The 17866-nt window shown below is 36.6% G+C and overlaps 1 protein-coding gene across 1 annotated transcript in view; it reads left to right on the forward strand.

Annotated features, from left to right (window-relative positions):
• The window catches only part of tenm1 (teneurin transmembrane protein 1), a 514380-nt gene that overhangs the window by 347781 nt on the left and 148733 nt on the right, over positions 1-17866 (forward strand). The window contains 3 exon segments of the mRNA XM_055159441.1: positions 4158-4371; positions 12080-12199; positions 12292-12553. Coding sequence (XP_055015416.1) covers positions 4158-4371; positions 12080-12199; positions 12292-12553 — 596 coding nt within the window.

Consider the following 17866-nt stretch of genomic DNA (forward strand, 5'->3'; position numbering starts at 1 on the left):
TATGCAAACATTCTCTTAATTAAAAACCCTGTCCCTGTTTTTTCCTATATATTTGAGCAAAATCTGGATTTCACCACTACAAATGTATTATAAGCAGCTCTTGAGGTCAAAATACGTCTGATGTGTACTATTTTAGTAAGAGCAGGAAGTGCAGTTAGGATGCTAGTTGTTGTTAGCTTTACAGTGATGACGAAACAAACTCATTGCAGTGAATAATTAGGATACTTAGAACCCATAAGGTAAATGAGGCATAACTTTGGATGACTGCAAACCATTTAATTAGAACTAGTTTGATTTTTCACATTTTTAAGACAGTTACAGGTACGGCTTTAATACTGATATTGAATACAAATGAACTGTAGAGCTATATACACTTCACAGTGCACCATTAGACCCTATAGATATGACTAAAGTGACTCCATTTTACTTGCATGAAGATAATTAAGACAGTGAAATGCTTTTGACAATGCTTTAAAGCCCCTCTCCTCTCTTATCTCCTAGCTGCTTTTCAAATGCCTTTTTTTCAATCATCCTGTGTGGCCGTCCTGTCTAATTGGCAGATCCTCTACTGTAGCGCAAATATCACTCTCCCTCAGCTCTCTCTTTGTCTCTAAAGATGGGGCCGATAGAAAAAAAAAAAAGATGCTATCACTGCTAATCAGAATGAAAAGCACTTTGAAGGGGGTTTCAATTACTGTCAGGATGGTAGAGGGGGATATTGTTTGGCAAAAGTATCCTTATTTCACTATATAGGTAATGGCAACCTATATATTCACTTCATTGTGTGTCATGTGAAAAGGAAAAACATGTTTCAAATGCATTCAATTTGCTTTTAATGAAAGTGAAATAAGAAATTAATTTATTGCTGCTTTTACCTTTTGGTTGAGAGTTCCAGAGCTGAATATGAATATGACTCTAGTGAAGGTGTATGTCGCTCAGGATTGGAGCATTGGAGCACTTCTGTATTACCACATGACATCACAAGGTGGACCAGAGTATTTTCTGTTTCTGTGCTAAACATGTGTGAATGAAACAGAACTCAACCCTGGGCATGTTTTCGATGAGGAAACAACATTATAACACAGATCAGAAAATAGCGTTTTATGGTCTTTTTAAAGTATAATTAGATTCAACATTCACAGATACATAACAATATTCAGTTACTGTCAGGTTGGCAGAGGAGGACAGGTATTGTTTGGCAAAAGTGGTCTTATTTCACTATATAGACGTCGCATGGTAATAGCATCCTATATATTCACTTCACTGTGTCATGTGAAAAGGGAAAACATTGTTCAAACGCTTTCAATTTGCTTTTAATAACAGTGAAATTAGAGATTCAATTATTTCTGCTTTCATGCTGAAGAAGTGAATCGTATTGAAGTGACAGCCCAATGCAGAAGGCAGTACCGGCGATGGGCAGGTTATAATGGGACAGTGTTGGCCTTTAGCTCCTCTGGTCTGTGGTCAGCATTTAAATGTCAGCTGTGTTTCCAGGCTTTTCAGAAACAGGAAATGGAAAACATAGATGGCATATAAGCTTTTGTTACATTTGGTTTGAATATGTACCAATCCGGGCTCACATTATAACTGCCTTTTGATTCAAAGTAATAATATTCATGCTGTGTGCTCAGGGTGCTATATATGCGCCGCCATATGTAACAGACAGATGCACCCTGTCATGTTTCTATCACATCGGGTAGAATTGATTTTGAGCTATTTCAGATTGGATTACCTCCGTTTCTATGACTACGGCAGTAAATAACAATTGTGGCTGTTGTCAATTTTCTTTTGTATGTTTTCAATTAGTCATACTTTGCTTGAATTATTTTTTTGGTTTTAGCACAAATGTTTCATTTATGTGTTTATGTGCGTAGGGATGTTATTGCTTTGGATGGCAGTAATCATATCACAGTTTTTATTCCAAACAAATACCTTGAGAACCATGCATTCTTACTACAGGAAGGGTCATCTCTCCACAGATCTGACCTGTAACTTTATGTCACTTGCTTGTCTCTATTATATTAGTACATACAGTAGATATGTGTAATGTCATACTGTGGAACATTCCAGGCAAAGCAATAACATCTCCATGGAGAAAAGCGAGTGCTGAATGACTCGCCTTCTAGGAGTGTAACGATGTCTCACGATACGTTATAGTCACGTTATGAACCTCATGGTACGATATTTATTGCGATAGTTTATGGAGGCAAACAAAACTGTTAGTATGTTACTTTTTTCCTCTTGAAATGCCTTGACAAGATCTAATCGAAAGAGCTAAGACTTAAAAGTGCAAAGAACTGTTATTTCTTCTTGTATTCTACACTGAAATTGAGCAAAGGATCATGGTCTATGTAGTTCCCTCTGTCTTTTTTAGCTATGGTGCACCATAACTCTTAATTTAAGCAAAGACACTTGTCATTCGATATATTTGGTCCACGATATTATTGTGAGAACATTGATGATACGATATCACGATATTTCGGTTATTGCTACATCCCTACCGCCTTCTAATTTAGTCTTTGGGTTTTACAATAATTGACTGATTGTGCTCTTTGCTGGCGGTCCAACCATTACAACAGTATCTCAGTTGGTAGTTTGCCCACTGATCCAAAGGTTGGTAGTTTGAATCCCACTCTCGACATAAATATCACTGGTTGAGAGGTAAGATCCACAGACCCACAGGATGGCAGTGCAATTCTCTCTGTAAAAATGTGACCGCTGACCATGTGCCCACTTACAATTCAGAGCACACCTATTTATCCTGCCTCTTACATATCAATCTTGAAGACTGAAGGATCACTTACTTCCTAAAAATAACCCAGACTCAGAGTGAATCCAGTGTTATTGTGTTATTGCGTGTTGTGTTGTGTTATGTTATTCGTGTCAGCTCACATCACCAGTGTTCCCCCTGATCTCTGCATGTTTTCTTTATGGACCTTTTCTTAATATAGTGACTGACTGGAGTTTGATTAACAACTAAAATGGATGGGATAATTGCTCGCTGATGACTCCTAATGAATCCTATTTGATTGATACTGGCGATAATGATAATAATAACTGTCCACTGTCCCAAATTGAATTCATACTGGAGTTATCAAGATCCAGCAGGGAAAGACATGCGTTTTTGTCACTTGTAGGTTTGAGGCCATTTTATCCTTGTCTCCTCACAGCAGATATACATAGCCATAGTTCAGCCTTGGAAGATTTTCTCAGCTCCACACTCTCATCTTGTCATATGTTGTGAATGGTGCAAAATAAATTGTCTAAATTAGCCTCAAAGTCTCAATATTTTACAGACAGCTTGTACTCCAATGATCTGAAGAGCACTTTAAAGTCTGCTCTGGTTTATGTTGTCTCTGTGATGGAGAGAGAGCTTTCTGGAGTTTAAATCAGTTTTAGTGTTGTCCACAGCTGATTTGTTTATTGCTTATTTTAGCGCTGTTGTCTATGTGTGTCAATGCTACAGCTGCAGACCTGAAATTAATGTTTTTGACACACTGTCATTCCTCTACCCAGCCATTAGCTGTGTATTTATAACTACTCGTACTTGGATTGTATTTATATCAACTACATGTGCTTTGATTTGACACAAATATTATCCGTAAGAAATGGAACATCTCAAGTTACATTTTTTTCAGGCATAGGTTTTGTCTTTTTAATAATTCAAGTTCATATTGCTTGTTCATTTATTCCATACATTTTTCTATTTCACAACCATTCCTATTGTTTTGTATAATCAGTGTGAATGAATAAATAATAATACACAGCACTTTGCATATACTGCACTGCAAAAAATATATTCTATTTAAGAAAAAATTACTTACTTTATTTGAGTAGATTCATCTTGGTAAGTAATATTTTTGCCGATAGAATACAATTTCTTTTCTTTCTTTTTATATTTTCTTATTTCAATTACAAAAATGTCTTGCTCCATTGGTAGAAAATGTTACTTGTCAAGTGAAATATACTCAGAATCAATAAGTAATTTTAACTTTGCTAGATTTTACTTTTTGCACTGTGGGAGGTTGGGCCACAATTAGCATATTAAACATAAATCACAATATAATAATGTGCCCATACCTACACACCGTTTACACCTCTCCCCATGGCGTCATCGCTCCAGTTGACGTCTTGTTTGTTGACTCCCTTTGCTTCAGATGGGCTGATGGACTGTGTGGACCCAGACTGCTGTGAACAGTTGAGCTGTGGTTCGGACCCTCTGTGTCACGGCTCTTCAGACCCCCTGTCCCTCCTGCAGCAGAGCCCCCTGCCCCCCACAGGCCCCACCCACAGCTTCTACCGTCGCATACGCTTCCTCCTGGGCAAGAGCGCCACCCACACCCTCCCTGGAGAAGTGCCCTTTGATACCAGGTAGGTTTAATCTTTAGTGTGTGTGTGTTGTGTGTGTGTACGTGTGTGTGCCAATGACAATCTGTATTTACCGTCTGTACAGTATGTCATTTAGTTGTCCTACAATAAATGAGAAATTCCTAAAGGAGTAATTCTGTATTAAAGGACAGAGCATTTTTAAGCTTGTATCAAAATGTTATATTTAGCATATAAATCTTATGTCATAGTCATATTTGAAAATATTGCAAACTCACGAAATTGAAGTAAAGTTCAAAAAACAGCTTTCACTTTGGCCAAAAAATATTAATCAAATGCATTGTCTTGTAGATAGTATAATATACCGTAAAATACCAAATAATAGCTGGGGTGTTTATTTGTTTCAATCACTTAACAGACCAGGCATTTATTTGAGACCAGGCTGCAATTTGGGGCAAGCAATTAATTCCTTCCTCACAAAAATCATGCTCAGCAAATATGGTAAAAAAAAATATGGTACTCAGATTCTTTTAGCCAGTATGAGTATAATTTACAGTTTTTACAGCACACCTCGAAGGCGTCGCCGTTATATGATGGCCCGGTGACTACTTTGCAGACGATTCCTGTCACCTCGGCCCTTTGCCACTATCTTTCCTCTTACGCCACAGCAGCTACGATGACATTGCTGGCTTCCTCCAAATTGCCAAATTGAAGTAATATTACCAAAACTCCTAAAAGCTTCCAGTTCCTGCTCGCTACGTTGCGCCATCTTCTTTTTTTACGTCACTTCAAAATAGGGATTTCACAGCAACGTCATCTTTTCCGCCACCTTTTCAGTGAAGGTGAGGGTGATCGAACGCAGCGGAGAGAATATCGTCTATCCATTCTGAGTCACACAACGATATATACACCTGCACCCGGCGTTTAAAGGGGACCCGGCAGTTCATTGAAACCCGACTATTTGGTATTTTATGGTAATATGATATAATATAATATAATTAGTTGTACTTTTTATGATGATTGTGTAAACATAGAACCACCTATTAAGCTTTTTATCCACATCTTTCTATTTCACCAGAAACAATTAATAAACTGGCCTGATATTGAGGGATTTTTTTATGCGGTTTACAGATGTTTGTCTATCCATAATTAATGTCTTTTCGCAAGTGAAGCTTTTTTATTACTGTGGCCTAAATATAGCTCAGCATTTGGTCTGGGTGAAGTAAACATGATTTCATTATACCATTAATGAAAAACATTACTTTCTATAGAGATTTTTTTTTTTCCTCTCTTGCGCATTTGAACTCAGCTTTTATGTTTTTTGTTTTTTTTTCTGAAATGTAACTGTAACACCCACAATCTTAATAATCCTTGCCAACACAATAAACTCATGCCTATTTATAAAACTAGTGGGTTAGTTTAAACTGTTTGCATTTATTCTTTTAGCCTATAAATGCTGGGATTTGTTCTGAAAAGGATTGGGACAAGTTAGATTTTCTTTCTATAAAAGTAACATTGATTCATTTTACACATTTGCTTTTGACTAGAGTAGTAGGCCTATGTACGCTGCCTTTATTGCCATTTCTATTATTCCATCCACCCCAAAGGATTAAAGGTCCATTGTGTAACTTTTTGGTGGACTGTCTATCATCAGATTTTTTTTCCAGTTTTTCATGGAGATTTGCCCTGAAATATTCCACAGTATGTCACCAAACATATCTATCTTGCATTTATTCAATTACAGGTGCTTTTATTGCTTAAAAAAGATCTGACGTGTAACTTGGCTTGGTGGAGAAAGATACATTTAATGCTGTGGAGCATTCTGGACAAAGCGACAATCACCACGGACAAGGAGGTAACGGACCTTCCACCAGAAAAGTCACACGGTGCACTTTTAAAATATAGTCAGTTGAATTGTTTGCTTTTCCTGATTTGACCCATCCTCCATTTGTCCTGCGTTGAAAGACGTGAATAGCACATAATGGTCTAATCTGTCTCTGCGTTAAAATAGTCCCTGGTCATTATCGGCGTAATGAAAAATCCTCCGTCTGGCTATGATCGGGCTCCTTTATGTGGACCCATGTCTGCGTGCTCCTCCTGGGACCTCCTCCGCTCTGAACACTGTCCTTCAGACCACTGTTTGTTTGTGCATTAATGCTTAATGTGTCATTCACTGACACCAGTTGTAAAAGTGTCAGCATCAATATTTCAGAGCTCACCACCACCACCGCTGCTGCTGTTGCCGCTGCTGCTTCTGCCGCTGTGGAGGGCGTCCTAAAAACTTCAGATGGGAGAAGACAACAAATCAACAAATACTTCAGCTCCTGTCTGGGGAAAATTGATGTTTCTGACTCAAAGCTGTTTAGTTTGGGGCTATAATAAGAATGAGTGCAGTAAAATGCATTCTGGGTAAATTACGATTTTATTTCAGACCAGATCGACTAAACATAGTGTCTGTCTAAAAACTTAACTCACAGCTCGCTAAAATTCATGCCGGCAGATATTATTACAGGCTGTTCTTGGCTGTAATAAGATAGACAAGCTAGAGATACTTTTACTGTCTTTCAAGGTATGAATTTAAAAATAATGCAATGACCCTGCAAAGAGCCAAAATTGTTTAAGTTTAAAGTGCTTTAATAAAAATATTTTGAATAAATTACTGTACTATAAAAATAAGAATGGCAATGAGAGGTGTACAGACAAATGAGGGACAGTGAATATGGTACAGAGGAGAGAGAGTGAATATATGGTAGAGGACAAGGAGTGAATATATGGGTAGAATACTGAGGTTAGAGCTGCCAAGAAACAGAAGGCAAGACCAAAGAGGAGATTTATGGGTGTAGCGAAAGAAATCATGAGCAAAAAGATGCAGAGGTGGGCTAAAAAAAAGAAAGAAATGCTTTAATGCAGCTCAAACACAAGCTTATGTTGTTTACTTTCTTCATCTACTCTTAGCTAGATAGCTTAATAGTATTTGAAGCTACTGCACAAGAATTATAAAAAAAACATAAATAGTGACTTATTCATTATATTCCACCCCACGCACTTTTACATCTGGCTTCTACTAACTTCCTGGTTACACGGAAATCCCATTCATTTCACCAGAGAACTATAGAAAACTGCTGCAAATTGTTTCATAATGTGATATTTTGTGATTTTATTGTTTTGTTTTGATTGTGTTGGCTTCTACCTTGTCACTAAGTTCGATATATTGGTTCAGAGATATACTGTGATATACAATAATAGTGCTGCCAATTATATAGTGCTGCATATTATAATATGCTGGCACACAAATGTGTACAAATGATGTCAAAACGACTGTACACAGGTCACCTATGGTGTAATTACAGCAAAGCAAAGATGCATAAGATTAAGGTGACATATAATGATGCTCTCACAATTCTGCTAAAGACTCCAAGGTGGGAAAGTGCTCGTGCTTTGTTTGTGACTGCAAATATTCCCACATTCCAGGCTCTAATGAGGAACCTCATGGATAAATTTATGTGTAGGTTAAATTAATCAAGAAATGGAATTATAACATGCTTGACTGATATTAAAGGAAAGTGTCACCCAATATTACACTGACATCTGGAAATGTTAGAAGAGCCAGCTGTATGTATTTTAATTTTACGGACCTTACGTCACTGTAGTTTTTGTGTGACGCAAAAGTGTGTGACGTAAATGCGTATGCAACAGGAGCAGATCTGACCAGAGTTTTGCGTCTTGGGCAGTGTAGACGGAAACGCTACGGCGGAGCGTATTCAACTTTGGAGGGTGGCTTCAGATTTTTGTGTTTTTAAGCCCCAAAAATGTCGTCACCATCTAAACAAAAGGCACTTTTGCTAAAATATTTTGATGTGTTTACCCACAAGCATTCTCATGTAAACAGGCCCTGAAACGACTTGAAATAACAGCAATACAAGATAATTCTAGTGAACCATTTCAAAATAGACAGTATCATTAAAAGGGCATGAATTAGCCATAGTAGTCACATATTTAACCTTTTACAGCTCAAAAGTATTTGGATTACTACAAAAGTGCCCTCACTTTTATGAAGAAAAATTATACATGATAAATATTGAGTCCCCAAAATATATTGTTCAGTTCAATATGATAATTATTGTGACAAGCTTATTGCTTACATTGGCCTGAATCTCAATGGGACCTCCTGGTTAAATAAAGATAAAATATAACATGAAATAAAAGTCAATACTCTGGGTGGACTGACAAACAGTTTTGTAATCAATTTAGAACGTATTTGTATTGAGATTGGCAACGATACACAACACAGCCAGAAAAGTACCCCAATGGGAACTTCCTGATTAAAGTGAATATAGGCTCTAAATGAGATGAGACATACTTTTTTCTCCCCTAATTCTCTGTAAATCCTATTTCTCTGACAAACAACAACTTCCAACCAATTACTTCTTGTCTATTAGCCAAATTCCACTGTCAGGCTGGCCATTTATCCAGTGCAGAAGCCCCTCACAGTTTGAAAAATGACACTGACAGCTCCTGTGGTCAGTGGAGCTCTTCTCGTCTCAGGCTTTAATTGTTCACTGGAGCTCCCGGACACTTCCTTTGGCAAACGTGGAAAGATGGATGAAGTCCCAATCAGTTTTCAGTTTTCAGTTACTGGGGTCTCTCTGAGCTGCCTCTCCTCATCCGGACCTTCTAACAGCATCAGCGAAAGCCATAATTATGAGAAATCTCTGCCTCTGTTTTACGTCAGGACGATAATCACGCGACACTCGATATCACCGTAGAAACGCAGGTCCCTGGTTTGTCCCCCGAGTGGGACACCTCAGTTCAACCCAGAGGTACTGTGCAGAAGGTGGCAATTACTGTATAGTCTAATTAAATAAACGAATACATTTGGATAATTATTATGGATAATTATGCTTGTGGACAGGATTTAGAAAAGGTCTGGGCACATGACCTGAAATAAACTAAAAAGTAGAATTGTATGGTGCGCAATATGTCAGTTAGTGTTATTTTTTTTTATGCAATTAACTATTAAAGGTCCTATATTACACAAAATGGATTCTTGTGAGCTTGAAGCCATGTTAGAATGTTTTTACCTCATCGAAAACCGAATACCCAGAGTTCAATTTTGTTTCATTCACATATGTTTGAGTAATTCTTTATTATTCGTTTGTCTGCATCTCCAAAGCTCAAAATGCTCTGTTCCATTTTGTGATGTCATAAAGCTACCGCTTTTTTAGTTTTAGTTAACAGCTACTTTTTACCTTTAGTTCAATAGAGATTGGCAAGTCCAGAGCTGAAATTATCCACATGACTCTAGTGAAGGTTTTTGGAGTTTGAAAACACAGTTGAGCACTTCCTGTATTACCACATGACATCACAAGGTTTCTGTTTCTGAGTGTTTCTGTTCGAGAGAAGATATGCAGAGTTTGTGTGAATGAAACAAAACACAACTCCGGGCACATTTTTGATGAGGAAACAGAATTATTTAGTTTTCTGTTTTACAGTTGTATCATTAGTGATCTTTTTCTCCAGTCCACAATAGAAAAGGGCAGCAGGACTGGCAAAAAAAAAATATTTGTTTTATAAACTCAAAGTAGTTGCAGCTTTTTACAATAGTTAAAAGTTTGGAAAAAGTGTTAAAATGCAAATAAATGTTGTGATTGTGGTCCAAGTAATGCACAAATAGTAACAATAAAATAACATGAAAGATGTAACTGCTTTTCATTTACTATACATTTAGTCAGGATACTAATCTTGCATTGTTTCAAAACTTATCAATACAAACAATATCATAATATATATTTTTGATAATATACTATAATAATACACTTTCCTTGTTTTTCAAATACCTCCCACCTTGACTGCTAATGATCAAGTGTTTTTCTCACCATAAGAGCGTTGTGAGTTTGTGTCTGAAAGAGACTCCTCAGTCGATGTCTGAAGGAAGTGATGTATTGTTCAGAAAGGTCACAATGCGATTTGTCCTCCGCTGTTCACTTCAATAAACACATGGATTCATTAAAGCTTCTTGTTTTTGGAAAGAAAATCGATGTGTGCTTTCCGGACAAGAGTAACAAATAGGACAGTTGTGGTCACACAGTCATTACCGTCGTATATATGCTCATTCTTCATAAAGATATTTGGATTTGTGATTTAGTGATACAGAAGATTCAAGATTCAAGCTGCATTGTGTAACTTTTCTTTTGGAAAGTTAAAAGAGTTAAAAGAGAGTTAAGTTAAAAATGTAATGCAATGAACATTTTTTAAACATTTTGACTTAATTAAATGTATTGATTTATTTATTGCGCTGTGATGGCTGTAAAGTGTAATAGAAACAAGCTTAGGCTTATTGAGCTATGAGAAAACAGTGGCTAGACTAATCTCATTCACTTTTTATTTATCCTTTCAGTAAAAATATGGAAATACAGCTTGTACATCTCTCATATAAATCCTGTTTTTATTTGCTTGGATGAGACATAACTCCAGATGTTGGCTCATTGTAATCCAGCGCATTAATATTCAAATCAGAGGTGCCATTTTCGCCGCAGGTTCTTCTGGCACACAAACTCAAACGTGATGTGAAGTTTGAGCTGTTCTGTGACATTGTGAGACGTTTTACTGTGTGGAGTTATATTTACGGTTCTTGTACAACGTCATGCAGGCAGATTGTGAGTGCTTTGTTTCTCAGTGAAGGTCATTGAGGCTGTATAATGTAGCTCTGCTTTTTAAGCCCAGTGAGGGGCTGTGACGTCCATTCATTTGACCAACTTTTTCACTGAATCATAATCCTCCCTGTAGTTCAACTGTGCATCGATAGTTTAAGTTTAGTGGTTTACACAGCATATCAGACTCAATGCGCTAATAAGCTGTTACACTGACAACATGAACCATTTTAAACTTACTCATGAAAATAATTTTATTTTACTGCAGTGTATCACTGATTTTCCGTATTTCCCTTTTTTATGAATTTTTAAAATACTTGAATTCTTATCTAATTTGTGTAGATTGACAAAGGAGAATGTGACTGTGCTGTAAATTTTTGTAGTACAATGATACTGCCTACAGTTTAAGCGTATTGATATGACCAGCACAGATTAAATGTGTTAATAAGCAGAAGTATTCATATATTTAATGTTATAACTGAAAACATACAAAGTGTTTCCCATTTTCATGTTTGTTTGTTTGTGTTTTTTTTTTTTTTTTTTGTGCTGTTGTATTTACTTTTTTTTTTTTTTATATTGTTTGAAAATGCATAATTTGGACATTTACACAATAAATTATAAAATGCTTAATATAAATTGTAAACAAGGACCCTAACCATAGGTACAATGTAATTACAGTATGATACACAGTGTGTTTCATTGTACTTAACAAAGTCGACTCAGTGCATCAAGTGCAGTGTAAAATAAAGTGCGACCATAAACGTGTATGCATGTCATTGTTTTCTACAATACTTTTACATGTGTACAGTCGTGGACTTTGTGTACTTCTCCTTCTGTACCTCTGAGTACTTGAAATTATATGTATATACATTGCTTTGTAGTATACTTTTACTTGTGTACAGTTGTGTACTTCCCTGTCCTGCTGCTGAATACTTGCAGTAGTTTTCTTCCTACACAAGGTCGTTGGGTGAGTGCGCCACAATGCAGTGTGGCTTTCACACAATGATTATGCCCTCCATCATTATAAAGCTGTCAGCGCTGCCTTGTGTTGTTTACGTTTCTATATTTTCTCTTTTTACCTTTTTTCTCCTTTGTCTTTCCAGTCGAGTGGCAGTAATTCGTGGGAACGTGGCTCTCCAGGATGGGTCTCCTTTGGTAGGAGTCAACATCACCTTCCCACAGCATCCTGAATACGGCTACACAATCAGCAGGAAGGACGGGAGGTACAGCCCTAAACTGCAAACAAGCACAAAACACAGCATTATTTCATCTTCCTCTCACTGAATCTAATAGTACGTCTGTTATTGAATTATAGTTTTGATGTGGTGACTTTGGGAGCCATGTCCGTGACCCTGATGTTCCAGCGACCGCCCTTTCTACCCCAAACTCGCACAATATGGACACCCAACAACAACTTCCTGGTTTTGGATCAGGTGACCATGTCCAGAGAGGAAGTGGAGACTCCAAAGTGTGATGTCATGAGTGTGTTGAGTCCGTATCCACTGGTGCTTCCCTATCCTCTGCCAAGATACACAGGAGCCTGTTCTGATAAAGGGGCTGCTATACCAGAACTACAGGTAAACTACAGTGAATGAATGCATATTAAAGCTATTTTCTGATCTGTGTTATGTTGTTGTTGTTTCCTCATCAAAGACATAAACTGGAGTTGTGTTTTGTTTCATGTTTAAAACACAACCCCTTGGGCTGAATTCTTTTCTCAAACATAAAACCCTCTGTTCATGTGGAAATACAGGAAGTGCTCCACTGTGTTTTTCAATTCTGCACACCTTCACTAGGATCACTTGGATGATTTCAGTTCTGGAATTGCCAATTTCTACTTAACTAAAGGTAAAAGGTCGCTGTTAACTTGAAAACTACCACTACATGACATCACAAGGTGGAACAAAGTATTTTGAGCTTTGGACAGACTTATGATAAAGGATTACTCAAACATGAATGACACAAAACACAACTCCAGGTATGTTTTTGAGTTATCTAAAAACTCCCAAGAGTCAATTGTGCATGCTATGGGATCTTAAATGGTTTTACTATTTAAAGATGCACTTTGTAACTTTTCGGGTGGAAAGTCTGTCACCTGTTTGTCTCCATGGAGATACTATTTCTTTGCCTGGAATATGGGATAAACTTATCTATCTCGATGGAGACAAGCTGATGACATCCCCAGGCAAAACTGCACATCATATCTGTGGAAAAGCGAGCCCACTCATAGACAGAATGCATGTTTCTGAAGTATCATTAAGGAAACAAATCAACTGAATAAAGGTGTGATGGACAAATTTAATATTTAAATGTAAATTGTGTTCATTAGTCTTATTTTTGAGTTAATACAGAGGCAATTTTATACACAAAGAATCACCGAAGGACAAAATTATATTAAGTCAAAATATAATTAGTCTGTATCAATATTTTCCTCACTACTTCTCTGTTGTAATTTACTAGTTCAATATTCAACCTATTGAGACAGTCTGAGTCAGCCATTACGTTATAAATAAATTGTTGTTGTTGTTGTTGTTACATATTGTTCAGTTGCCCTTCCAATTTTTCCACCCACCACATGTCAACACTCAATTAATCACTGCTGACAGTATAGCTAAGTAAGTGGTATAATATTGGCTGAATCGTCAGTTTATACAAACGGCAAAACTGTGAATAGAATAAATTATTATAATGAAGACGATATGATTGCAGTATTACATCAGTCTAACACAATTTTAGAATTTAAAATTAGTCCAAAATGTTAGTTTTTTTGCTTATCTGATTATTCAACTTATCAAATTCTGAAGTTGTGATCTTTTAGGGTTTAGTTCAGTTTTATTTAATTTGAAGGTCCTTTATTGCACAAAATTATTTCTTGGGAGCTTTAAGCCATGTTATAATGTTGTTACCTCCTCAAAAACATACATGGAGTTGTGTTTTATTTCATTTATACATGTTTAAGTAACATCTCCAAAGCTCAAAATGCTCTGTTCCACCTTATGATATCATGAAGTAGTAGTTTTCAAGTTAAAAGCTACATTTTACCTTTAGTTCAGCAGAGTTGATCAATTCTAGGGCTGAAATTATCTACATGATTCTAGTGAAAATGTATGGAGTTTAAAGACACTTCCTGTATTATCACGTGACATCACAAGGTGGAACAAAGTGTTTTCTGTTTGAGAGAAGAATATACTAAATATGTGTGAATTAAACAAAACACAACTCCAGGTATGTTTGTGATAAGGAAACGACATTATGACATAGATCAGAAAATAATACGTGTAAAATGGGCCCTTTAAATATAATCCATGCTTGTGTGTTATGGGATCTGGGTTGGGGGGACAGTGGGGGAGGATGCAGGTACACTGTATGTTAATATGGCCTAAATGTAAATGCGTATTCAGATTAACCTGGACACATGACAGTCGATGAAAATGAGCTTTAGATGTATTTTGCAACAGCTCAGCAACAAACCAACTCCGGCGTCTCACATTTCTGCAAATTTAGCTCATTCCATATTTACATCATGCAAATACTAAATGAAGTCAATGTAAATCGCGGTTCTGCTCAGACACAAGCAAATGAGGGGCCTCAAAGACAGCTGGAGGTCAGGTTCAATGGGTACATTACATTTACATGGCCTGTGAAACGATCTGGACTAGAATAATCAGATTGCACAATAATTAGATCTAATTTTTGGTGTCTGTACATGAACAAAAGAAATATGATATACTGTAGTGTTGTCACAGTACTCTCTTACTAAGGAATAGACTCAGTACCAATTCTGATACCACGATGATAAAAACACTTTAGACAATAGAATATAATTATTACATTAAATCATAGTACTTTTTTTTTATTATTATTATTATTATTACCATGTGGTGTTATATCTGTGTAATCCTTCAGTGGTCCAAATAGGTTCCATAGTGGTCCATGGGCGTATATAGGCCGGGAGCCAGGTCCACTACTTAGGATGTTTTTGCTACCTTTTTTTCACTATTATTTGCTGTAAGCTTATGTCTTGGACTATCACAAGTTGATAGGGAACACCCCCAACTCGGCCCTGTTTGGTCCCAGGGCCCAAAAAAATGCCCTTTTTAAGAAAAGCTATTTGAAAAATTTTGTAACTGTAAATACTAAGGTACTGCAACTGCATACATGGTCAAAGAACCCTAAACTTTTGTTTGGTGTATCCTGACACATGGGGAAAATTAGCAGAAAACTATTCTGGGGCTTGCTGCCTTTCTGTTGTCAAATATTACCCTCAACTTACCCCAAAAGACAAAAAAAAAAGGTCTGTCCGCCTGACACATTGTCATCAAAAGTGATCATTTTCAAGCATTTTATTACATATATCACTGCCTCAGATTTACATGAAAAACTCCCCAAGTTTATAAGCTTTCATTTAAGTCCAGGATGACCTTTCTATCTAGAGGATAATAGCTGCTATGACCAAAGTTCTTCACTGTACTCCACTACTCGCAAATACCAGTCTATATGATACTTCTACTTGTTCTGATACAGCTCAAGATCATTCTGAAGTTATTCAGGAAAGGTTGATTTCTGTCCTCTGAACGGGACATTTTTAGTATCGATACCTGCTCAAATGAGTATCTAATTTTGATACCAGTTTAGTATCAATTAGTATCAGATTTTTTTTATACTTTTGACCCTAATTTGATCATCAAAGAACTAGGTGATGTGCAACAGTTATTTAGCACATTTTTGTGTAAATTCGAGTAACTAATTTAATCAGTAACATTTTAATTTACATTTTTGTCTTTGTTATGTGAGTTTGTCATTTTCATAATTTTCCTTTTCATAACCTGCACATGTGTGAACAACCAGAAATAAATCAGATTTACATTAAATGTAAATGGTTCTCAGTAATCTGATAACTTCAGAAATCAAATAATGTTATAACAGCCAGTGATTACAATATACCTAAGGGCAAATGCTTTGCTAAAAGTCTTTCTGTTTTTTGCAAAAGCACATATTGAATCCAGTGAAGTTTTTATATTTGTTAATGTCTCTACTTATCTCTTGATCTGCCCTTTTAAAATAACCAACAAAACTAGGCCTGATTAGTGAACCATTATGGGTTAATCCTCTCTGAAAATATTACCTCTGGACAAATAAAGATCAAAAATGAAAAGCACGGCGCCTAAAACCTCTCATCAGAAAAAGTTGGTTGATTTAAGGTAATCAAAACTGTGGAAAGTGTGGATGAAAACATGTCTGCCGCAGCCTCCCATTAGCTCTTAATCTCACAGATGGTGGAGTCTGATAAAAACAATAAACCAGAGACAGATTTGTTTTAGAGATTATACTTTCAAATGTTGTTCTGTGTTGTGGTTGTGAATGCCGTGTTTATTTTGGCCTTAAAACACCTTAATGCATGGATGGTTTCACCCTGTACCTCCCGCTTACACATTAACTAGTAAATATTATACTTAGTGATTATACACCTTGGAAATTCCAGAGGTGTGCAAACTTAGTAATTATCTAAGAATATGAAGAACTATGTGAAAAATGTTACTGTGATAACTCGCACAACTGAACTCCGATTAATGAAGCCATTTTATAAGTTGACATACGAGAAGTGTTGCAACAGCAAAGTCCCAGAACAACCTAACAATTTCTTACATAGGTTTAGTTTAATAAGACTAGATAATAAATGAACATAGAATATAATACAGTCAAATCTATGTATGCTACAAGGTAATACTTATAGGTTATAATAATTTAGCATCAGAACCCCATAATGCTTGCTTCACACTGTCTCGCAATCCCATGCACTGCAGGAAAATTTGCCTGGTTTAGGCTGCTATTTGCTTCTTCTTGAGTTTGAGGAGGCGTGACCCGATTTTTGTCTTCGTATGTGATTTTGTAGCCGCTGTGCTCCTCATGTGTGTGGTGTCAGTGTGACTCTGAGTTGCTCTGTCAGATTGCAACCACTAAACATCAACAACACTGGTAACAGCCAATAAAATAGAGCTTCAGGGGCAGAGGAGTGATGGACACAGAGGCGCAAGATACAAACTTGCTTAAATAGTGAAAATGATTTATTCATCTCTCGTAAATTTTTAAATTTAAACTGCAGCATCTCATCCATATTATTCATAGAATTTGTCCTCCGCTAATAATGACATCCAGTCCACAAAACCGCGCTGGTTTGAGGCACTCTTTACAAGTAAAAAGGTGAGAGTAGTTCCTTGTGTGTACAGTATGTTTACATCCACACAGCTTGCGGGTCGGGGTGAAGCTGCAGATTAGTGATAGTTCCTGTGTACTTTATTGCCAGCCTTTTGTGCATTAAAAACTATGTATCGGAAGTATTGCACCACATTTCACAAATAATTACAACATGTTTGTCTTGTATCTAAACTAGAAGTGCAATGCTCTGATCTTTTGAACACTTAAGAGTCTCATTGCGTATGCTCACAATTTTGTAGCCTGTGATAGGCAGTCGTATCCCGCTGCAGTCTTTGTGATCAGAGATTTAAGATCTTATACGATTCTCCTGGTGTCTGTGGTGTGCACTTTTCTTTCTAGCGTTGTTAGATTTGTACTGGCCATGGAAATGTGCCAAGTCAATGAACAAGATCTACTCATAAAAATCTTTCTAAAAAGATAAACCTTTCCAAAATGTTCTGTAACAAAAATTCAAAATAAGATGTAGGGATGAAAAACTTGGGCAATATATCTAATTGTGATTTTTCTGACCATTAACTGTTTATGTTTTATTGTGGGTTAATAATAGGATTCTGTTCAAAGTTCACATTTTAAATGTATGCTGTTTTCACATTTCACATTCACAAATAAGCCTATGAACTGAAAAACTAATAAAAGAATCACATTTCAGAAGATGTTTGTACAGAACTACATGA

The sequence above is a fragment of the Boleophthalmus pectinirostris genome, unplaced genomic scaffold (genome assembly GCF_026225935.1).
Source record: "Boleophthalmus pectinirostris isolate CB_2022bp ecotype Guang Dong unplaced genomic scaffold, ASM2622593v1 HiC_scaffold_23, whole genome shotgun sequence".
Lineage (NCBI taxonomy): Eukaryota > Metazoa > Chordata > Actinopteri > Gobiiformes > Gobiidae > Boleophthalmus > Boleophthalmus pectinirostris.